The sequence below is a fragment of the Alligator mississippiensis genome, chromosome 9, assembly GCF_030867095.1.
Source record: "Alligator mississippiensis isolate rAllMis1 chromosome 9, rAllMis1, whole genome shotgun sequence".
Taxonomy (NCBI): domain Eukaryota; kingdom Metazoa; phylum Chordata; order Crocodylia; family Alligatoridae; genus Alligator; species Alligator mississippiensis.
In genome coordinates this window covers 41,524,884-41,544,361 of record NC_081832.1, presented here as the reverse complement: position 1 = coordinate 41,544,361, position 19,478 = coordinate 41,524,884, and the positions used below count along the sequence as shown (strand labels likewise).

At 46.6% G+C, this 19,478-nt stretch overlaps 1 protein-coding gene across 1 annotated transcript; it reads left to right on the top strand.

Annotated features, from left to right (window-relative positions):
- Positions 1 to 6,911: 6,911 nt before the first annotated feature.
- Positions 6,912 to 9,798, top strand: LOC132252464 (protocadherin beta-15-like). The gene has a single exon (XM_059733373.1). It carries the CDS (start codon positions 7,126 to 7,128, stop codon positions 9,781 to 9,783), a length of 2,658 nt encoding a protein of 885 aa, XP_059589356.1. The 5' UTR covers positions 6,912 to 7,125; the 3' UTR covers positions 9,784 to 9,798.
- Positions 9,799 to 19,478: the final 9,680 nt, after the last annotated feature.

The window sequence follows — 19,478 nt, the reverse complement described above, 5'->3', positions numbered from 1 at the left end:
ATAATTTCAGGATGTCGATGCTGTTGTAGGTTTAGTTAGCATAATAACTTTTTCCGGATTGTTAATACTAGTGCGGAAAATCTAACGGTTCCAGTGGCGTCTGCAACCACCAATCTCTAGTGTAACATAAGCAACCAATTGGAAGTCTTTTCATACTGTTCCCCAAGTCACTAATAACAGTAGTATCTACGCTCGCCCCCATGCCGGCAGCAGCGCCTCTGCATGAACTGTGACCACTAAGGTTTACCGTGGCTTCCGCTGCCTGGAGCTGTAACAGCTTGTTCGCAGTTTAATAGTTGATATGGGCTGGAAGGGACCTTACAGATCTTGTGTCCAGCTCCCTTGCACTTGGACTCGGAAATGCTTTCGCTTTCTCGCTCTGTGCATCGCAGTTAATTTTCGTCTTAGATTCACACCTTATTGGTAGCTTGGTCTCTGGTCATTACCCTGGTCTAAATATCCATTACGCAAAACGCTGGGTATTAACATAAAGCAATTCCAGCATTTAGGCTATAGCGCTGCTTCCCGCCCGCTAGGGAACATCGCTTCTAGGGACATCTCTGCGTGGATTTACTGTTCTGAGTCCTTCCATGAGCCGATAGGATATGGCATCTCTTTCAGCGATGGCTTCCCATACTGTGCTATCCATATTCCCGCCGCCGATACTGACAGCTAGCTCCGAATTGGCAATAGCTATTGGCAATAGCTTTACCCGAGAGGCCAAAAAGGTGCCTTCCAAGATTTGAAAGCATTAACTTCTTCTAAATGTATGGAGCTGAACCAGAAAGACATGGGAACTCTCCAGTTTTTCTCAAGGGAATGCTCTATCAGTCCGAGGACTTTTACCCTCGGGGGTAAAAAGCAGAACCTTGTTGTGATCATAGAGCAGCGTGATTTCAATAGACACCAAGAGAGGAAATCAAGAGAGGAAATTCCAAACATGTATTCAGTTTGATACCTCTGTTTATGGTTTGTTTGCTTCTAAATTAAGTACTGTCTTTTGGAAAGAAACATCCGCTCTTGTTCTCTGTACTTCTCAGTAGCTGTGGCTATTGAGTTTATGCCATTCCACTCGAAATGATTTATAACATGAACGCGGAGAGGACAGAGGTACAACGAAGGGAAGATTCCGTCACAGGATAGCTCTCAGAACTTCGTCCAGAATTTGCAATATACTCTTTGTAATTTCGTTTCTACATGTTGGAGACTTGTATTGCACTGTTGATCAGCTCTGTATACAACCGTCTCTTTAGCTACAAAAGCCTCTTACATAGTGCAGTGAATGTGTTAGATTTATCGTTTACTGTGGAAGGAAGGGAACTTGAACTTATATGAAATAGGAGAGTTCTTATTGTTGCTTTTTCTACAACATTCAAATAATACAGAAGTAGTGGATGTGGACCACCAGATCCCTGAAGTCAGAGTACATATTCCTCACCAGTCCATGAGGCTTCCTCAGAGAACTCGGTGATGGTCATATTCGTTGTCCCTGCTGCACCCCCACTGGTACACGAGGACACCCTGCTTTTCTCTGTCTATCCCAGCTGCAGCTGCTTAGCTGTTTACCGATAGCCATTTTTAGCCTGATATATTTACTGGAAGTTAGTAAATTTACTGACAGTTGGTAATCTTGAAGAGGGTGTTCCAGGTCTTCCTATAGCAGCAGTGCATGAGTCCCCACACTCTGCTTCCCAGCAGCCATGCCCATTACTGTTATACCCAAAAAATGATAATATGCCATTTGCATTACATCTCTGCAGAACAGCATATCAGCCTTCAGCCACCCAATGCCCTGCTTGGCCCAACCAAGCTACTGGATGTCCAAGGTCGTAGTGGTGGGTGGATCAGGACATGGGGCAGAATGCCTGGCTGTCCTACCAGCTGCTCAAGGCCACAGACCCAGGTCTCTTCATCATGAGACTCCAGACAAGCTAAGTCAGGATCACAAGGCCAATAAGAATTCAGGAAGAATAAAGAAAAGCCTTTTTGTGCTTCTTAGAAACATCGGAGACTAACCATATTCTTCCTCAACTTTTCAATATACTTCCAGTGCACCGGGTGTTGGTTTGTTAATGTTCAGTTTCTTTATTTCAGGAAGCAAAGGAAGAATAGGATAGTACATGAACTGTGTCAGTAGATGTATTCGTATCTCTAACAATTGTTTTTATTAACTGATTTCAATCATTGGTTGTAAGGACTAAAGGGAATTGAACTTCCTAGTTAGTAACAGAAGGATCACAACAGACTGGAAAGCTGAGCAGAATCCAACAGGATAAAGTTGAATGCTGAGACACTCAAGGTGCTGCACTTCGAGAAGTATAATAAAAAATACAAATGAAAAATAGGTGAGACTTGGCTGGATGGCAGCACAATAGAAACGGATCTGGGAATGCTGGTAGGTCACATTCTCAATGTGGATCTTCAGTGTGCTGCAACTGCACAAAACACAAATATAGTTTTGGGATGCATCAATAGAAGGATTAGGTGCAACACACGGCAAAAGTTAGTGCCTCTGTACTCAGCCCAGGTGAGATGTCATCTGAAGTATTGTGTGTAGTTTTGGGCTGCATGTTTCAAAAAGAATGTGGAGAAGCTAGAGAGGGTCCAGAAGCAGGCAACAAAGATGACAAAAGACTTTGAAAACAAGTCATACGAAAAGCGGTTTAAGGACCTAGGCATGTTCAGTTTGTGGAAAGGTCATTTTAGAAGGGACATGACAGCTGTCTTCAAGTACTTGAAAGGTGGCATGTAAAGGAGCTGGGCCTCAGTACTACAAGAGGGAACGTGTCTGAGCCGCCTGCAGCCGGAGACTACATCCCCACCCAGTCAAGGCAGATGCTGCTGTGCTTGGGCCACATGGACCATCTGGAAGCCTGCACAGTAGGCGCAGCCATAACAAGCAGCCCAAACTGGGGTAGTGCCCCCAGCTGCCGGCAGCTGGAAACCTGGCCGCCCGGGCAACATGGAAGGGGCCACCCCACAGAAGCGGGGAGTTCAAGGCAGGCAGGATGCCTGAGGCAAGTGGAGCCTTCTATGTAAGGAGCATGCGTCCACTGCTAGAGACATGTGGATTGTGTGATCCCTGGACAGGCTTTCCCTCGCCCGGCCAAAGCCCTGTTGCCCAGCCCACACCCAGACCCGGGCTAGTGGCCTTCCAGAACCACAATACAGAAGTGGATGGCAGAGACCACAAATGACAAGTGCAACCTTTTTCATTTATTATTACTATTGATTTGTGTTAACAGTCAGTTACGGACTCTTATGGAAAACCTTGTAATCCTGGAGCAAGTCTCAAGCTAGCTACCCTGGGAGCCCAGGGTCCTGACTGTGGATCCTTCCTCAACCCTCCACAGTTGGAGTACCAGGAGAAGTGGTACCGCTGATTCAACAAGCCAAGCAATGTCCCTCAAGGGTTGTACTACCTGGGTGGCTCTCACTACCATAAAAGAGGGAGAAAACCTTTTCCTCTTTTGTTGCAGAGGCTGGGATACTATCCAACAGCTTAAAGTTGCAACAAAATAGATATAGGATGGATATCACAAAAAAACTTCTTCTCTGTTAGAACAATGAGGCGGTGAAATAGACTGCCTAGGGAAGTTGTGTAGTCTCCATTACTGGTGTGTTCAAGAAGAGGCTGGACAGCTACTGCTTGGGGATGGTCTAGGTGTAGTCCTGCGGATGCCCTACTACGGGTATTTCCTATGGTTCTGGGCTCTGCTGATACCTGCATGGGGCTTGGAGGGAATCGAACGTCTGCCACATATAGACAGAGCCTCCACTTGTCTGCACGTATCAGGGCTTTTAAGACTTCCTCAGAAGCACTGGACGTTTACTTCCGCCAAGGCTGGGGATTTTTACAGGGGAGTGCCACTGCTCCTAAAGAGACATAATGCGGGAGATTGCTGCATAGAGGACCTTGCCTTTCCACTCAGTGTCAGACCAATTTCCAAACTGGAGGTCAGGAGGGAATTTTACCACATGGTCAGTTTGGTATTAACCGTGTGGACTGGCCCGGTGGGTGCCTTCCTCTGTAATCTGAGGCATGGCCATGTACTTGGGATCTCTTGAGCCTGTATCCATAACATTTCAAAGAAGCAGGACATTGGCTGCTGCGGTCACCTTGCTTTCTGTGTGGCAAGTGAGGGTGCTCTGTCTTGTGTTGTGTCAAGCTTTGTGGTAGTTTTGCAAGGAAGATAGAAAATGGAAATTTGTAGGATGGTTTGGAACGGGATGATCCTTCCTCAGGGAGGTGGTTAGATTAGGTCTGTGTTTCTCAACCCATGGGTCTCGACCTAAAAGTGAGTTGCAAAATTATTTCGAAGGGTTGTGAGCTGAGGCAGGGCAGAGGGGCGGCAGGAAGGTACCTGTCCCTTCCGGGGGGAAGGGGCTGGGGAAGAGCTGCATGGCCGGGCTGGCAGCACCAGCGCAGGTGCCCGTGCTCGCAGGGGTGGGATGGCCAGAAGACGTTGCTTTGTGAGGCAGAAGGGGCCATGACCAGGCTGTCTGACGCAGCAACCCCAGCACAGGGAAAAGGGCAGGGCACAGACCTCTCTCCTCCTCCTCTATCCAGCCGGTGCCAGGTCTGAACTGAGCCATGGCTGCTGCAGCCACTGCACTCTGGCCCAAGTGGGACGGGGGCAGCTGGGGGCGTCTCCAGCAAGGCGGGGGGCGAAGGGCGGGGAGCAGGGGGTTGCAGGTCAGGAGCGAGGGACACTAGCAGGGCCAAGTGGGTGCGGGTCGGGACAGGCCATGGATTTTTTGCAAATCGGTCCCGGCAGGAAAAAGGTTGGGAATCACTGTTTTCCTCTTATTTCTAAGCGAGGTACACTGGATTTGGACCTGATCAGTGGAATGTTTTCTGTATTCATGTGTCTTTAATGGAAGGAGAAAAAACAAGAGAGGAGAACGAATATAGATTCAGAAGTTATTTCCCAGCAAACACGTGAGAGCTTGTAAGGTGCAATAGTGGAGAAGCTCATTAAGGAATCTGGCTACACTGCTGGAGACTTTGATAAACTACTTCTCTTTTCAAAAACTATGTCACAAGTGCAGGAAGTATAAAAACAGTAAAGAAAATAATATGAAAAGACAAGAAAGGAATGACATCGAGAAAAGAAGAATTGTTTTCCATAAGGCAGTAGAGGTTCGGGATCCATATTGAGGAAACCGACTGAAACATGCGTCTGACGTAGAATAAAGAGGGCTTTCGCGGGGGGTGAAGTGTGCATTAAACGCTTTTGTTCCTCCTATGGAAATGAAACAGCACTGTGGTTTCAGAAAATCACTAATTCACCGCGGGTCATAGACAAAAAGGGAAGATCGCAGGTACCATACCCAGCGACCTGGTTGCTTGGGCACAGTTCTGCCCCACAGGCTTGGTCCAAGAATGAAAGAATCCCATGAATCTTGACGAGCAGAGCTGAAGGCGGGAGCCTAACATTTCAAGCAGCGTTCCTGAAAGTTAGCGGTCTACCCCTTATCCTGCGAGATTCAAACGCACCGTGAACTGTGGGGTCTTCCTCCTCAACTGGAATTAATGTAGCCGTCCTTAATTGGCCCTGTTTCTCAGCAATGCTTTCGGCTCTCCCGCGTGCTCCGGCCCATGCTCCTCCACTTCTACCAGTTTGAGAGGCAGCGGGGACAGAGCAGTTTACTGTGTCGGAGTTTCTCCTCCTCTCCTATCGGAACACTAATTTCTCTGTGTAGCCCTGCCCTTTACTCCTGAAAGCTTGTAAACAAATGAAACATGCCAAGGTTGAGTTTCAAGAGAGATGGAGTAGATTCTGGAGCCTTAATATCACCTTTTACTGATGTGTTGGGATGAATTTGCGTGCTCTACTTAGAGATTTAAGAAGACAATGAATGCAGGCTTTGAAACTCCTCGGGAAACTGTAACCTTTGCGAAGGCGTCCCTCTTGGTGTAGTAAGGATTAAGCTGTCATTTTAGCCGATATCTAAAATCAGGCCGGATGATGTAAAACAAGTATTTGGATCTTGGTTAAATAATTAGTTTCCCCAAGTGTGGAGTAATGGGTAACACAATAAAAGAAGATGCATCTCAAATGTATGGAGAGTGATATATAATATACAAAAACTACTTTTAAACAAGAAGATAAAGTAGGGTAATCGTGACCTCAGGGGAAAAAGAGGAAAATGACTGCAGGAAATGGTCGTCTGCTATACCCCCTGTTTGCTTGTAACTGAATTTACACCAGTATATGAATCAACCAACAACAACAAAAAGACCGGATATTCTGTTTCTCCTCCAAAATGGCATGGTACGGTCAGGGATATCAAAGAGCATAAAAGGAGCCACTTTTTCGAAATAATTGTCTCCAGTCTATTAACTATAATTTATGTATTAAATGTTGAAAGGTTTCATTCTGAAAACACCTCTTCTCCAATAATAGCAGAAAACAAAATGAGGAAAGGTAGACAAAACAAATGGCTATAAGCTTTCTATACTTGTTATAAGCTCTAACATAGGTGCACAGGAGGAACAGTCAGCTAAAGCTTTCTTAAAGAGAACTTTCTTATCCAAAGTCTATCTTAAGAATCCAATTTTTTATATCTCCCGGCATAAGAAGCTGTTTTTACGGGAAGCTTCTGTAATAGTAATGGGACTGTTAAATTTAAAGTTACTTCTAAAATGCATTAAAATTATAGCCTCAGTTTAACTCTTCCAGTTTTCTCACTCACAGCTCACATTCGACTTCACTTATTCATGATATAACAGGGAAATAGTAATAACCCTGTCGTTTGCATCTACTTATTATAATGCCAAATATAACAAAGTAGGTTCAAACATGCATAGTTTTGTTTGGGATAAAACGGAACAGCGATGAGAATAAAGTTCTGTCGCTTGGTGGCGCTGTTGACTAATACGAGGAAAGCGTGACCTGCAGCAGCTGAAGGCCCGGCTCTCCGGCAGGAAATCACTGTCTCTAGGAACCGGGAGCAGGAGAGCGGCTGTCTCGTCTCTTGCCTTTGAGAATATCACAGGAGACATCGGCACAACTCACCCTCAGGCAGCTCAAGCGAACCCTTAGCAGATCGGGCTGGTGGGATGAATCGGGACTAGCGATATTTCTTCAGGATCGACCCGTGCCGACTCCTGCAGACACAATGGCGGACACCGGGAGCAGAACAAAGCAGAGCAGGCAAGCCGCGTCTCTCCTTCTGCTCCTGTGCGTGGGGGCGATCGGCTCGGAGACGGTGCGGTACTCGGTGCCGGAGGAAATGGAGAGCGGGTCCTTCGTGGCTAATGTGGCAAAGGATGTGGGGCTGGAGCCCAGGAGCCTGTCTGCTCGCAGGGCCCGCCTGGTGTCGGACGCCGCGAGCCGGCATTTCCAGCTGAATGGCAAGACTGGGGACTTGCTTATCAAAGAGAAACTGGACCGAGAGGAACTGTGCGGGCAGACGGAGCCCTGCCTTGTTCGCTTTGAGCTAGTGCTGGAGAATCCCTTGCAGTCGTACCGGGCCGAGGTGCGGGTCACTGACATAAACGATCATTTTCCGGTCTTTTCGCGACCAGAACTCGTCTTCAAAATTCCCGAAACGACCCCTGCTGGGTCACTATTTCCCCTGGAGAGGGCTCAAGATTTGGATGTGGGAAACAACAGCCTTCAAAGCTACAGCCTTACCTCCAATGGGCATTTCCATGTACATATGGAGGAACAGAGCGACGGCACTAGGCATGCGGAGCTAATGCTGGACCAAGCCCTGGACCGAGAGCAACAGCCAGAGCTTAGTTTGCTACTCACTGCCCTGGACGGCGGCTCCCCGCCGAGGTCCGGCACTGCTCAAATCCGCGTAATTGTCCTCGATGCCAACGACAACCTGCCCGTTTTCTCCCGGGCCACTTACAAAGCCCAGGTTCCGGAAAACAGCCCCAGAAATTACCTGGTTGTTGCTGTTTCTGCCAATGACCTGGACGAGGGAAGTAACGGGGAAATCTCCTACTCCTTCAGCCAGCAAACAGTTGACAGCAGTAAAATGTTCAATATCAACGCAGTTTCGGGGGAAATTCGGCTTCTGGAAGAACTGGATTTCGAAACGAGGGAGACCTACGAGCTGTACATCCAGGCCACGGACGGCGGGGGGCTGTCGGCGCACTGCAAAGTCCTGGTGGAGGTGGTGGATGTGAACGACAACGCGCCAGAGGTGACCCTGACATCCCTCATCAGCCCCATCCCCGAGGACGCGCCCCCCGAGACGGTGGTGGCCCTGCTCAGCGTCAGGGACCGCGACTCCGGGGACAACGGGAGGGCAGCCTGCTCCATAGAGGACGCGCTGCCCTTCTCCCTGAAGGCGACGTTCCGGGACTCGTACGCGCTGGTCACGGAGCGGGCGCTGGACCGCGAGAGCGTGTCGGAGTACAACATCACGATCGTGGCGCGGGACCAGGGCGCCCCCAGCCTGTCCGCCGAGCAGAGGATCAGGGTGAGAGTGTCCGACATCAACGACAACGCGCCCGTGTTCAGCCAGGCGGCCTACACCATGCACGTGCGGGAGAACACGGCGCCCGGCACGGCCATCGGCACAGTGCGCGCCGCCGACGCGGACGCGGAGCACAACGCCCGAGTGACCTACTCGCTCGTGCCCGCCGGCGCCGGCGCCGGGGCCCTGCCCGTGCTCGCCTACGTGGCGGTGAACTCGGCCGACGGCAGCGTGTACGCGCTGCGCTCCCTGGACTACGAGCAGACGAGGCAGCTGGAGGTGGGCGTGAGAGCGACGGACGCCGGGTCCCCGGCGCTCAGCTCCGAGGCCGTGGTGCGCGTCGTGGTGCTGGACGAGAACGACAACGCGCCCTTCGTGCTGCACCCGCTGCAGAACAGCACGGCGGCGTGGAGCGAGCTGGTGCCGCGCTCGGCCGAGCCGGGCTACCTGGTGACCAAGGTGGTGGCGGTGGACGCGGACGCGGGGCAGAACGCCTGGCTGTCCTACCAGCTGCTCCGCGCCACGGAGCCGGGGCTCTTCGCCGTGGCGCTGCACAGCGGCGAAGTCAGGACGAGCCGGCCGCTGACGGAGCGCGACACGGTGAAGCACAGGCTCATTGTGCTCGTCAGGGACAGCGGGGAGTCGCCCCTGTCCTCCTCCGCCACCCTCAACATCCTGCTCGTGGACGGCTTTTCCGACGCCTACCTGCAGTCCGCTGATGCCGCCGCCGCCGCCGCCGAAGGGGCCGACACAGGCGCTTTAACCATGTACCTAACCGTCTCCCTGTGCCTCGTGTCCTTCCTCTTCCTGCTCTCCGTCGTGACATTTGTCCTGGTCAAGGTGTGCCGGAGGAGAGGGGGCGGGGAGCAGTACACCAGTGCTCCCGGCACGTTGTATGGCGACGGCAACTTGCCGAGAGACTGGGTGGATGTGTCGGGGACCGGCACCCTGTCCAGGAGTTACCGGTACGAAGTGTGCTTGAGCACGGGGTCGGGGAGCAGCGACTTTCGGTTTCTGAGGCCCCTCGTGCCCTGCCCTCCGCAGCAGGGGGGCTGCGTCGTGACGGGCTCCGGGAAGGAGCGGGATCTTCTCACCGACTCTCATGCGCCCGCCGACTTGGAAGGCGCCGATCAGGTAAGGGTTGAGTGGGCTCCTCCGCCGTTCATTCTCTATGAAGAGGTCCTCATCTTTTTTGGACTGGCGAATCTTCGTGTGTTATCGTTTTTCCAAGTCTTCTTTCGTTTCGTTTATGGTGCAGTAGTTACTGATTCTTGCAAACGGGACTATATCGATTACATTAACCATGTTCAATCAACAGATGAGATACCTAACATAGAGCGTTAATTTCTCATTTAAACAAGCGAGGGATGATAGGAGCAATATCCGGAGTCAGTTCTTACTTAATAAATTGTAGAATTCCTTCAAAATAGCAGTCCATTGAAAATGTGTGCTTTAGGAGGAGGGTATAATAATAGAGGAGATTTTTTTCCCAGGGGATATTTGAAGTACCTAATATGTTTTTTACTAGTAAATCCCGTTTGTTCACAGTTCTTAGCATGGGGAAGATTCTGCTTTTCCCTCTGCCTTTCTCTTTCTCTTGGCTCACTGCTATTTTTGCATCCCCCGGGTTCATAACTATGTTCCAGGGGGATTCCTCACCACTTCCTCCAGTGTCTTTCCAAGGCCATTATTCTGCATTCCTTATGCTCTGTGCGCTCATTCCAAGTCTGTTGCCTGGGTCTCGTACTTCGCCATCAGATCCTATCAGACTGAGCGTCCTCTTCCTCTTTTCATCTCCCTGCTGTGACGAGACAGTACTATCATTTCATCAGACGTCAGGAGAGGGGAATCGAAGCCTGTAGCGTCCCTTTGATCCCCGCCTTGATATTTTTTTTATGAACTCCTCTTTCCTGGAAAGATACCTCTACTTTGATTCTCTATACTTCTGTTAGCTTTTGCTAGCCAGGGAATGCAGTTGAACTCGCAGCGATTAATTAAAGGAAAGCCGAGAGGACAGCAGTACAGCGATGGAGAGATCCCATCAGAAGAGTGCTGTGAAAATTTAGGTCCGGAGTTATCTATATTCTCCTTGAAAGATGGTTTCTATGTTGGAGACTTGGATTGCATAGTAGATCAGCTAGGAATATAAAGCCATCCTTACCAACAAAGTTCCCCCACACAGTTCAGTGAATCTGTTAGAGGGAAGGGGTGTGATATGTTGATATGTCCACAAGATCCAAATAATACAACTTTCCGGGTAAGTATGGTAGACTAACATGATTGAAGTTTTTAATATGCGGTGATCTATAGGATCACCTGCAGGATGGAAATATGGAAGTAGTGAAAGCGGACCACCACATCTCTGAAGTAAGAGTACATATTCCTCACGAATCCGCGAAGCTGCCTCGCAGAACTCAGTGAGATGTCCATGTTCGTTGTCAGAGTCCTTGGTTCCGGGGGCAATGGGAGAAAGGGCCACCATGTTAATGTTAAAGCACAGTGCCAAATTGTCAAAGTCATAGTAGCCGCTGACCTCATGCTGAGTAGGATGTATGTGTTGCAATCCCTTGGACTAGGAGTAAATGAGTGCAGCACGGTTGCCAACCCGAGAATTGTTTTTATCACAATCTCAATCTTTTTACCAAGACCATTTTTTTTTACTGGCACTTATTGTTACGGATAGGTTTTACATACGCTAGACTTAGAAACTTAAAGTCATGCTCTCCTGCTGGGACCCGGGTAGAAGGCACTAAAAGATTTTTGTTACTAAAAGCTGACAGAGAAAAGTATTTTGGGGGTGTTGACTGCAGTGATTGTTTTGCACTGTGCTGCCCCCTATGCACCCCATGCATTGTTGCCCCCAACTGCACCCGGTGCCAAGCTGCTCACCCTGCCCTCTCCCATTTTTACCCCTGACAGCTTTGATCCCCACTCCCAAGAAGTCTACCTGAGACCCAGCAGTATTGCAGGCAACCTGGGATGCAGAAGCACAGCTGGTGGCTGAGAACACTCCCTTCAGGGTGCTTCACACCCACTGGTACATCAGGATGTGTTGCTTTTCTCTTCCTGTCCCAGTGGCAGCTGCTTAACATTTTTACTGATGCTAAAGATTCTTTTATAAATCTTACTAATAGCCGTTTTAGCTTGCTTTCTATTGAAGTTCAGTAAATTTACTGACAGTTGACAGTGCTTCTAGAGCAGCAGAGGGTGGGTTCCTGCACTTCGCTTGCGGGCAGGCAAGCCCGCTGGGGTAATAGACAAAAATGGTAATGTGCCGTTTGTGTCGCACCCTCTGCAGAACAGCATGTTAGCCTTCGGCTAATCATTGCCCTGCCCGGCCAAACCCAGCTACCTCATGCCCATGGTTGTAGTGGTGCATGAGGGGAGAATGTCTAACTGTCCTACCAGCTGCTCAAGGCCACAGTCCCAGGTCTCTTCACCATAAGGCTCCAGCCAGGCTAAGACAGGATCACAAGGCCAATAACAAATCAGGACAGGATGAAGCAAAGGCGTATTGTGTTGTCAGATACATCTGAGACTCATTCCATTCTTCCGATCAGGTAATGGTAGAATGGGCTCTTCCACCGTTCACTCTCTATCTGTACTCATCATTTGAATTAGGCAAAAAAGTGTTTAAAAATCGAAATAATTATTTTATCGCTATTCCAAATCCTCTTTACTGCCTTTAAAGTTGACATAGCTAGAGATTTTTGCAAATGAAACGATGTTTCACTTTAGATTAATTTTAATAGCTTCATTGAAGTAATGTGGTATGTACCTGAGAGTATTTATCGCTAAGTTAAACAATGTTAAATGTTCTGATACTCATGGCGCCCGGTGTAGCCAGGTTAGGAGGAAGTCATTAGCGGGCGGTTTTGGCAGTACATCCACGCCTTCTATTAGTGTCTTTCTTCCAGGGTAGGGGTCAAGCCAAGGTTTCTCGTTTTATTTCTGGCCTGATTACTAGTGTGTAAGATTAACATAATATTAATACGGGATGTTCCAGGTATAATCAAGAGTTATTTACCCCCAAAGCCGTGGACGGGTAGGAGATAAGGAATAATAATGGACATATTTTTTTTCAAACGGAAACCTTAAGCAGCTAACATAGATATTACTGGGTAATCCTTTTTGTTTACAGTTTTCAGCATGGAGAAGACACTGCCTTGCCCAGTCTTTCCCTGTGGCCCTCTTTCTCATGGCTCACTTCCATATTTCCATCCATCCCGAGCATACCCATGTTTCTGGGGTGATATCTCATCACTCCATGCAAGGCTATATTCTTCTCACCTACTGCTTCACTCTGCATTTCTATATGCCCTACGTGCTCATTCCGATTCTGTTGGCCAGACCAACTAACTATGCCTTTAAACCCCGCAGCAGTTCCAACGAAACTTGCTATTAAAAGAACGCTCCTTTTTCTTTAATACTTTCAGTTTAGAAATTGTTATAAAAGCAATATGCTTAAATTGTTCTGAAAATAGGAAAGCAGTCCATTAGGGCACTGTACTTTCCAACAAATGTATGTTAGAACACACCTGTTCTAGGTAATACAGATAAAAGGAAATATATCTGGCACTGGGAAACTACAAAAATATATTTTTTTAACAATGATTTTCTGGAAATATTTAGTGACTTCCCAAAATGTGACCTGTCTTATATTTCAAAACATTTTTTTCTGATTCTTACCAAGCTTCCTTGAAAAAAAGATATACTGCAAGGTGTGGAAGAAACAAGCATCACTTTATTGTTTGGTTTTGACATTGTGAGAGACTATTATACAAGCAGCTGTGGCGGGGACACTGACAGTCAGTTAAAGCAAGGTTTTTGTATGTTTCAATTCAGGTCACATGAGGCAAGATATAACAAGTCAAACAGAGAACTAGTTTGAACCAGAAAGCTGCAAGGGCAGGAAAGTGCAAAGGCAGGGAAAACTGTGTTTTGACCTATTGACCTCATAGGCCTCCTCAGCATTATGGAAAATTCCACAATGCACTTCTTAAACAGAAATTAAGACCTGGGGTTTTCTTCTTCCACATTCCCCCTTTTTGTACATACAGTACAACCAATTAAATTTTGTAACCGTGTGTTGGGCAACAGACTGAAAGTGAGCCCACAGGAGAACAATCTGACTTAAGCATCCTTCGAGGCACAGTGAGACTTGTTCTTAGGTAGAGTATCTTCCAATGCTCCCTTCGGAACAATGGTGAGACTAATCTCAATTGACCCAGCATCACGTTAGACATATCTGTTGCGTCTTTTGCGGGATGCACTAAGGTTACAATTGCGTAGCAACAAAAGGAGTACTTGTAGAAAGAGAATAAAACCGGAAGACCATAATTGCAATATAAAATAGTTTGGTCCCAAAACCACCAAACCAGTCCTAAAGACTCCATTGATCAGTTTGGTGTAGTTCAGCAGCTTCTTCCTCAATAATTTCGGCCTGGTTCTCAATAGCACTAGAAGCATCTGGTATATAAACGCAGCATTCTGATTTTATCAAAGCACACACACCTCCTTTGCTAGGTAATATATAACCTAAGGTGAGTCTGTTTTGTAGAGTCATTTGTCTCATTTCTTTCATTTCTTTACTTATTTCACAGAAACCAATGGCAGTAGCATTAGCTATTTTCTCTAGGGATGCTGCAACTTTCTTTATTTCGGACATAGCTAAGCATGCACCATAGTTAGGGAACATTATACCCCAAAACCTTTGATTTTCTGTGATTTCATGAACATTGCGAATTCTTCCTTTAGGTAAGTGAGATCTAATAGTAAAGGCAGGATATGCTGCAGAGACATAGATAGCATGTTCCCTTCCAACCGGAAGGAAGATTTTTATAAGCCTTTTTTCCACATACAAAATACTGCAGTAAACGCACCTGTATTACAGCATGGGGTCATCATCCATTGTGAATAATAACCTGAAAATTTACATCTGGGAGAATAATTGGATATCCAGGAACCATTAGAGAGCCAAGCACCATTTACCTTAAATTCTACTTCATACTTACTGACTCCTAGTGCAACACGAGATCCATTACAGGTCCAACAAAACTTTCCAGGGGTGGCATACGCTAGTCGTACATAGTCAGACCAGTTGTAATTTATATCTTGCCAAGTTTCATTCCCATGAAAATCTGAATAATAAGGGGCTAACATTTGGGCTGCATTTAAAGGTACTGGTATCATGGGTATCCCTCAAGCAGAATGAATAGGGACACGACTATATATCCAAGAACTAGAGACATTGAAGTCTATCCTAATTTGGTTAACTAAAGACAAAAACACCTTTCCATAAGTCAGGTTTAGAAGTCCAATACAAATAGTCAATAGGAGGGACTCCATGTTTGGTTATTAATGGACTCTTTTCCTGGAGTCTTAATCTTTAATCCTTGGTTTCATCAGAAGGAACAGTCTTTTTGCAGTACAATGCGTGTATCCAAATAGATATTCCTTGACACTTTACTGCAGTGCTAGTGGTGAGAAGAACTTGGAACGAACCTTTCCAGTGAGGTCCTAAAGCTGATTTCCTTTGGTGGATTTTTACATGAACCCAATTTCCTGGCTGCAAGGAATGGCAGACTTCTTCAGGCTCTCTGGGTAAAGCTTCTTGGACCAATGAACAAAAGGCCTTAACACATTTAATTAATGCTTGACAATATTGTAATACAAGATCATCAGCTAAGTGGATACCAATCTGAGAAGATGGTAAGAGTGGGGAGGATGGAAGTCACATAGGTCTTCCCATCAGGACTTCATGAGGGCTGAGTCCAGCCTTCTGATTAGGGGTGGATCTCATGCTCATTAATGCTAATGGTAGAGTATCTGGCCATTTTAAACCAGTTTCAGCACAGATTTTTGCTAGTTTAATTTTCAGTATTCTGTTTCGTCTCTCTATGTCACCTGCTGAATGTGGGTGATAAGGACAGTGAAAGTTCTGTCAAATCTGTAATGCTTTGCATACTTCTTGCATAATTTGCTCAGTAAAGTGAGATCCCCTGTCACTATTAATGGTAAGTGGGATTCCAACTAGCAGGATAAGGTCCTTTAAAAGGATTTTAGTGACAGCTTTAGTATCGGCCCTTGCCATGGGCTAGGCTTCAATCCAACTTGAAAACATACAAACTCTAACAAGTACATATTTACAACATATTTGATATTTACAACATTTCAGCATTCGTATAAAGTCAATCTGAATATTTACAAATGGTCCTCAAGGTGGGGATGTGTGGCTTTCTTAGTTTTAACAGGTTTGCCTACATTATGGGCTTGACACACAGGACAAGCCTGGCAGTAGTGCTGAGCGGTGGAAGGAAAATTTGGAGCATATCAATCAGATTGAATAGCTGCGATCATCCCCCCTTTGCTCACATGAGCCACTCTGTGGTACACGCGAGCAAGATAGGGAAGTAAGACCTTGGGCGCAGCCAGGTGGCCATCCGGAGAGTGCCAAAGGTGGTCAGGGTGTAATATGCACCCATGCAGTCTCCAGGTGTCTTTCTCAGAATCTGCGGCCTGATTTTGGAGAAGTGCAACATCATGAAGAGTTGCAATAGGAAACTGCTCATAGGTATGGGGAAAGAACAATTGCTCATCCTGAGGGGGTGAAAGGGCTGCAGCTCTGGCTGCAGAGTCAGCCAGAGTATTTCCATGCATAACGTCAACCGGGGAAAATTGATGAGCAGCACATTTAATAATAGCAACAGCAACAGGTAATTGAAAGGCATCTAATAAGGTGGTTACATAAGAACCGTTACGAATGGGTGTGCCATTTGAGGTAAGAAACACAGGTTGTTTCCATAATTGCCCATAATCATGGACAACACCAAAGGCATAACGCGAATCTGTATATACATTAACAGTTTTACCTTTAGCAAGGTTACAGGCATGAGTGAGAGCAACAAGTTCAACAATTTGGGCAAAATAGACAGAAGGTAAAAAAATTACTTTTGAGTACCTCGTGCTGGGAACATACAGGGTAACCTGAAACAAGTGTGTTAGAACACACCTGTTCTAGGTAATACAGATAAAAAGGAAATATATCTGGTACTGGGAAACTACAAAAATATATATTTTTAACAATGATTTTCTGGAAATATTTAGTAACTTCTCAAAATGTGACGTGTCTTATATTTCAAAACATTTTTTCTGCTTCTTACCAAGCTTCCTTGAAAAAAGATCTACGGCAAGGCCACACGGGCAACAGAAATTTAGATAAGACTGGCTGCTATGAGGGAAAGTCAAGAACTGAAGATGCTTAAAGCAAAGTTTCTGAAAGGGAGTTCCCTTTTTGTTAAGTGTTTAATGGCTACTATCACTCCATGATTATAGCCCATAGTATTCCTTGTTTTAAAGAAGTTTTAATTTAAAAAATAATGTAGAAAAGATACTGGGGACTTCAGTGGATCAAAGACTGCTTCTAGAAAAGTCAACCAAATTTTCTCTTAGAAGTGATTTCAGGATATCAATGCAGTTGTAGGTTTAGTTAGCATAATAACTTCGTCCTGCATTTTAATACTAGTGTGAAAATTGTAATGTCTCCAGAAGTATCTGCAACTACCTATCCTGCATTATAATATAAGGAACCTTTTGGAAGTCTCCTCAAATTATGCCCGAAGTCACTAGTAGTAATTACTCTCCCTTGTTGGGACCCAGAGGCTGTGGGCCTGGGTTTTCCTTTTCCTAACTTTTCATAGCATGAGTCTTTGAGCTGGGAAATTTAACCCTGGTTTCAAACAAGCTGCAAAGCTGCAACTCAGCTACAAGGGATGATGTGAGGTTCACTTTGACCATGATTCATTCTTGGCAAAGAAAAAGAAGTCTGGAGATATCTTGTCTGGATGACCAAAATCAAAACAAGAAGCGGACCAACTAATATGCGCACATTAGGCTCTAGAAAAGAGGAACAATTGACAGCAAAGTGACCCCCAACTAAGAATGTAATAAGTATCTAAAATTGGGAAATTTAGTTAAGGTTTATTAGATATGGTATACTGAAATAGGTTCATTAATACGTATTGTAGGGACAGGCTTAAGTTCATTATATGAGAACAAATGCGGTATATAAGTACAACACAAGCTGGCACTTTGGAGCCCCTCCCGAAGAGAACCTGACAGTGATCCAAGAAAATTGTTCCCCACACAGACTCCACACTTAGGAGCCAGGAGTTCCTGTTGCAGACTTCACGGACTAATCACCCCATGTCATCAAATTCATTGCGCTTTGGGGTGGTGAGCATGTTGTATTGCTCTTGATGAACCACAATAATAGAACTGTAACTGCTAAAGGCTTGACTGGCTTGTCATTAGTTAAGGAGTAACTGTGTCATAGTCTTAGAATTAACACCTGGCACAAGGCCTAATTTAACGTTACTTAAAGTAACAGGCCTCATGCTGTCAGTAGCACCTAGGCATGAACTGTGACCTGCATGCTTATGGTAGCTTCTTTGGTACAGGTAAAAGTGTAATATCTGAACCGGACTCTAAAGGTTTTACTTATATATTCAACATACCAGTTAACATTACAATAAACATTAACCTGTCAAGCAGGTATACCATAATACATAGTGTCTCACCAGACAGAGGCAGGTCTTACAAGAAGCTGAGTCAGAAGGCCTGTGCAAGTAGGCAGCTATTCTATTCCGCTTTGGATCTGGCCCTTCAGATGCCAGGGATTCGATCCGGAGCTCCGGACCGGGTTTCGGCACCAAAGCTTTGTAGCCGCCTTGGAGATCTGGTCTTAGGGTATAATGGGGAATCAATTAAATATCTATAACTTTGGGGGTTTCTGTCTGATTTGCATGAAGCTTGCAGGGTGGTAGCCACCACTGAGAGCATGAAGGCTACCAAGTTTCAAAAAGATCAGTGCAGGGGTTTGGGGGAAATTGCACCCCAAATTCTTGAAAGCAAAACTCATGTCACATCTATGTATTACAACACAGTGGGGTGAAAACTTCAGGGATGGTGGCCTCTGCTCAGGTCACAAAGCCTGCTAAGTTTCAAGGATATAAGTGCAGGGCTTTGTGGGGGACTGCACCTCAACCTGCGGACAAGCAAAATTTGTGACCTGAGTGATACTGTGTGTGTTATGGCACAGCAGGGTGAAAGCTGCAGGGATGGTAGCCCCTGCTGCAGCCACAAAGCCTGCCAGCTGTCGAGGAGATAGCTTCTGGGGCCCTGCACCCCTAGCTGCTGACAGGCAAACCTCAAGACATGGGTGCTTGTGCAACTGACTGTCTCTGTCTTGGAGCAGCTGATTGTCTGTATTTATTCCGTCCTCTCCTTAGTCTCTGGTTTTGTAGGTCTTAATTGATGCTAATTAACTGGCTATATTAGCTAGCAACTGTGTATTGAGCTCGTCCCTGAGTGAATCATGATTGACTGGTAACTGGTAACACAGTAACTTAGCAGCCAGGCCTGCAGTAGTCCCCATCCCCCCTCCACCCCCACCCAAGACAGACACAGTTGCACAAGCACCCATGTCATGCCTTTTGTCTGTGTACCTGCCAGGCTTCAAACATCCGGTCTCATGTGGCCTTGGTCTGGGCGGCCGGTAGAGGGCATCCTACAATCTCCTGTAGGCCCGTGGGATGCCATCTATCCCCTGAGTGGCTTCTCCCAATCTCTCCTGCCACGACTTTGAATGTTATACCAGTGGGGGACCAGCCACTCAGGGCTCAGTTGCAGCAGGAAGACCACCTGGCAGTAGTCATTGGGGCTCCACCTCCCCTACACCCCACCTTATGCCAACCTCCGGAAGGTTGTCAGATCTTCTGGGCCATACCCCCGATGATGTGGTGTCTCTTGAGCTTGACAATCTCTGTCGCTGTGTTATGCCCTTAACGCTTCCTCCTGAGATAACTCAATCACTTAGCCATCTGACTTCTGAAGGGCCTCCACCTGCCCTAAAGCAGTCCCAGACCCAGGACTCTAATTTTAACCAACAGTCAAACAAAGAAAAAGATAGATGGTGCAGCATTGTCTTGCCTGCATTGTCATGCCCTACCTCTCAACCCCTCCAAAAGGGAGAAATGAAA

Bases quoted from the DNA above. Each gene is read 5' to 3' on its own strand.
- LOC132252464 (XM_059733373.1), top strand. From the start codon at position 7,126: ATGGCGGACACCGGGAGCAGAACAAAGCAGAGCAGGCAAGCCGCGTCT.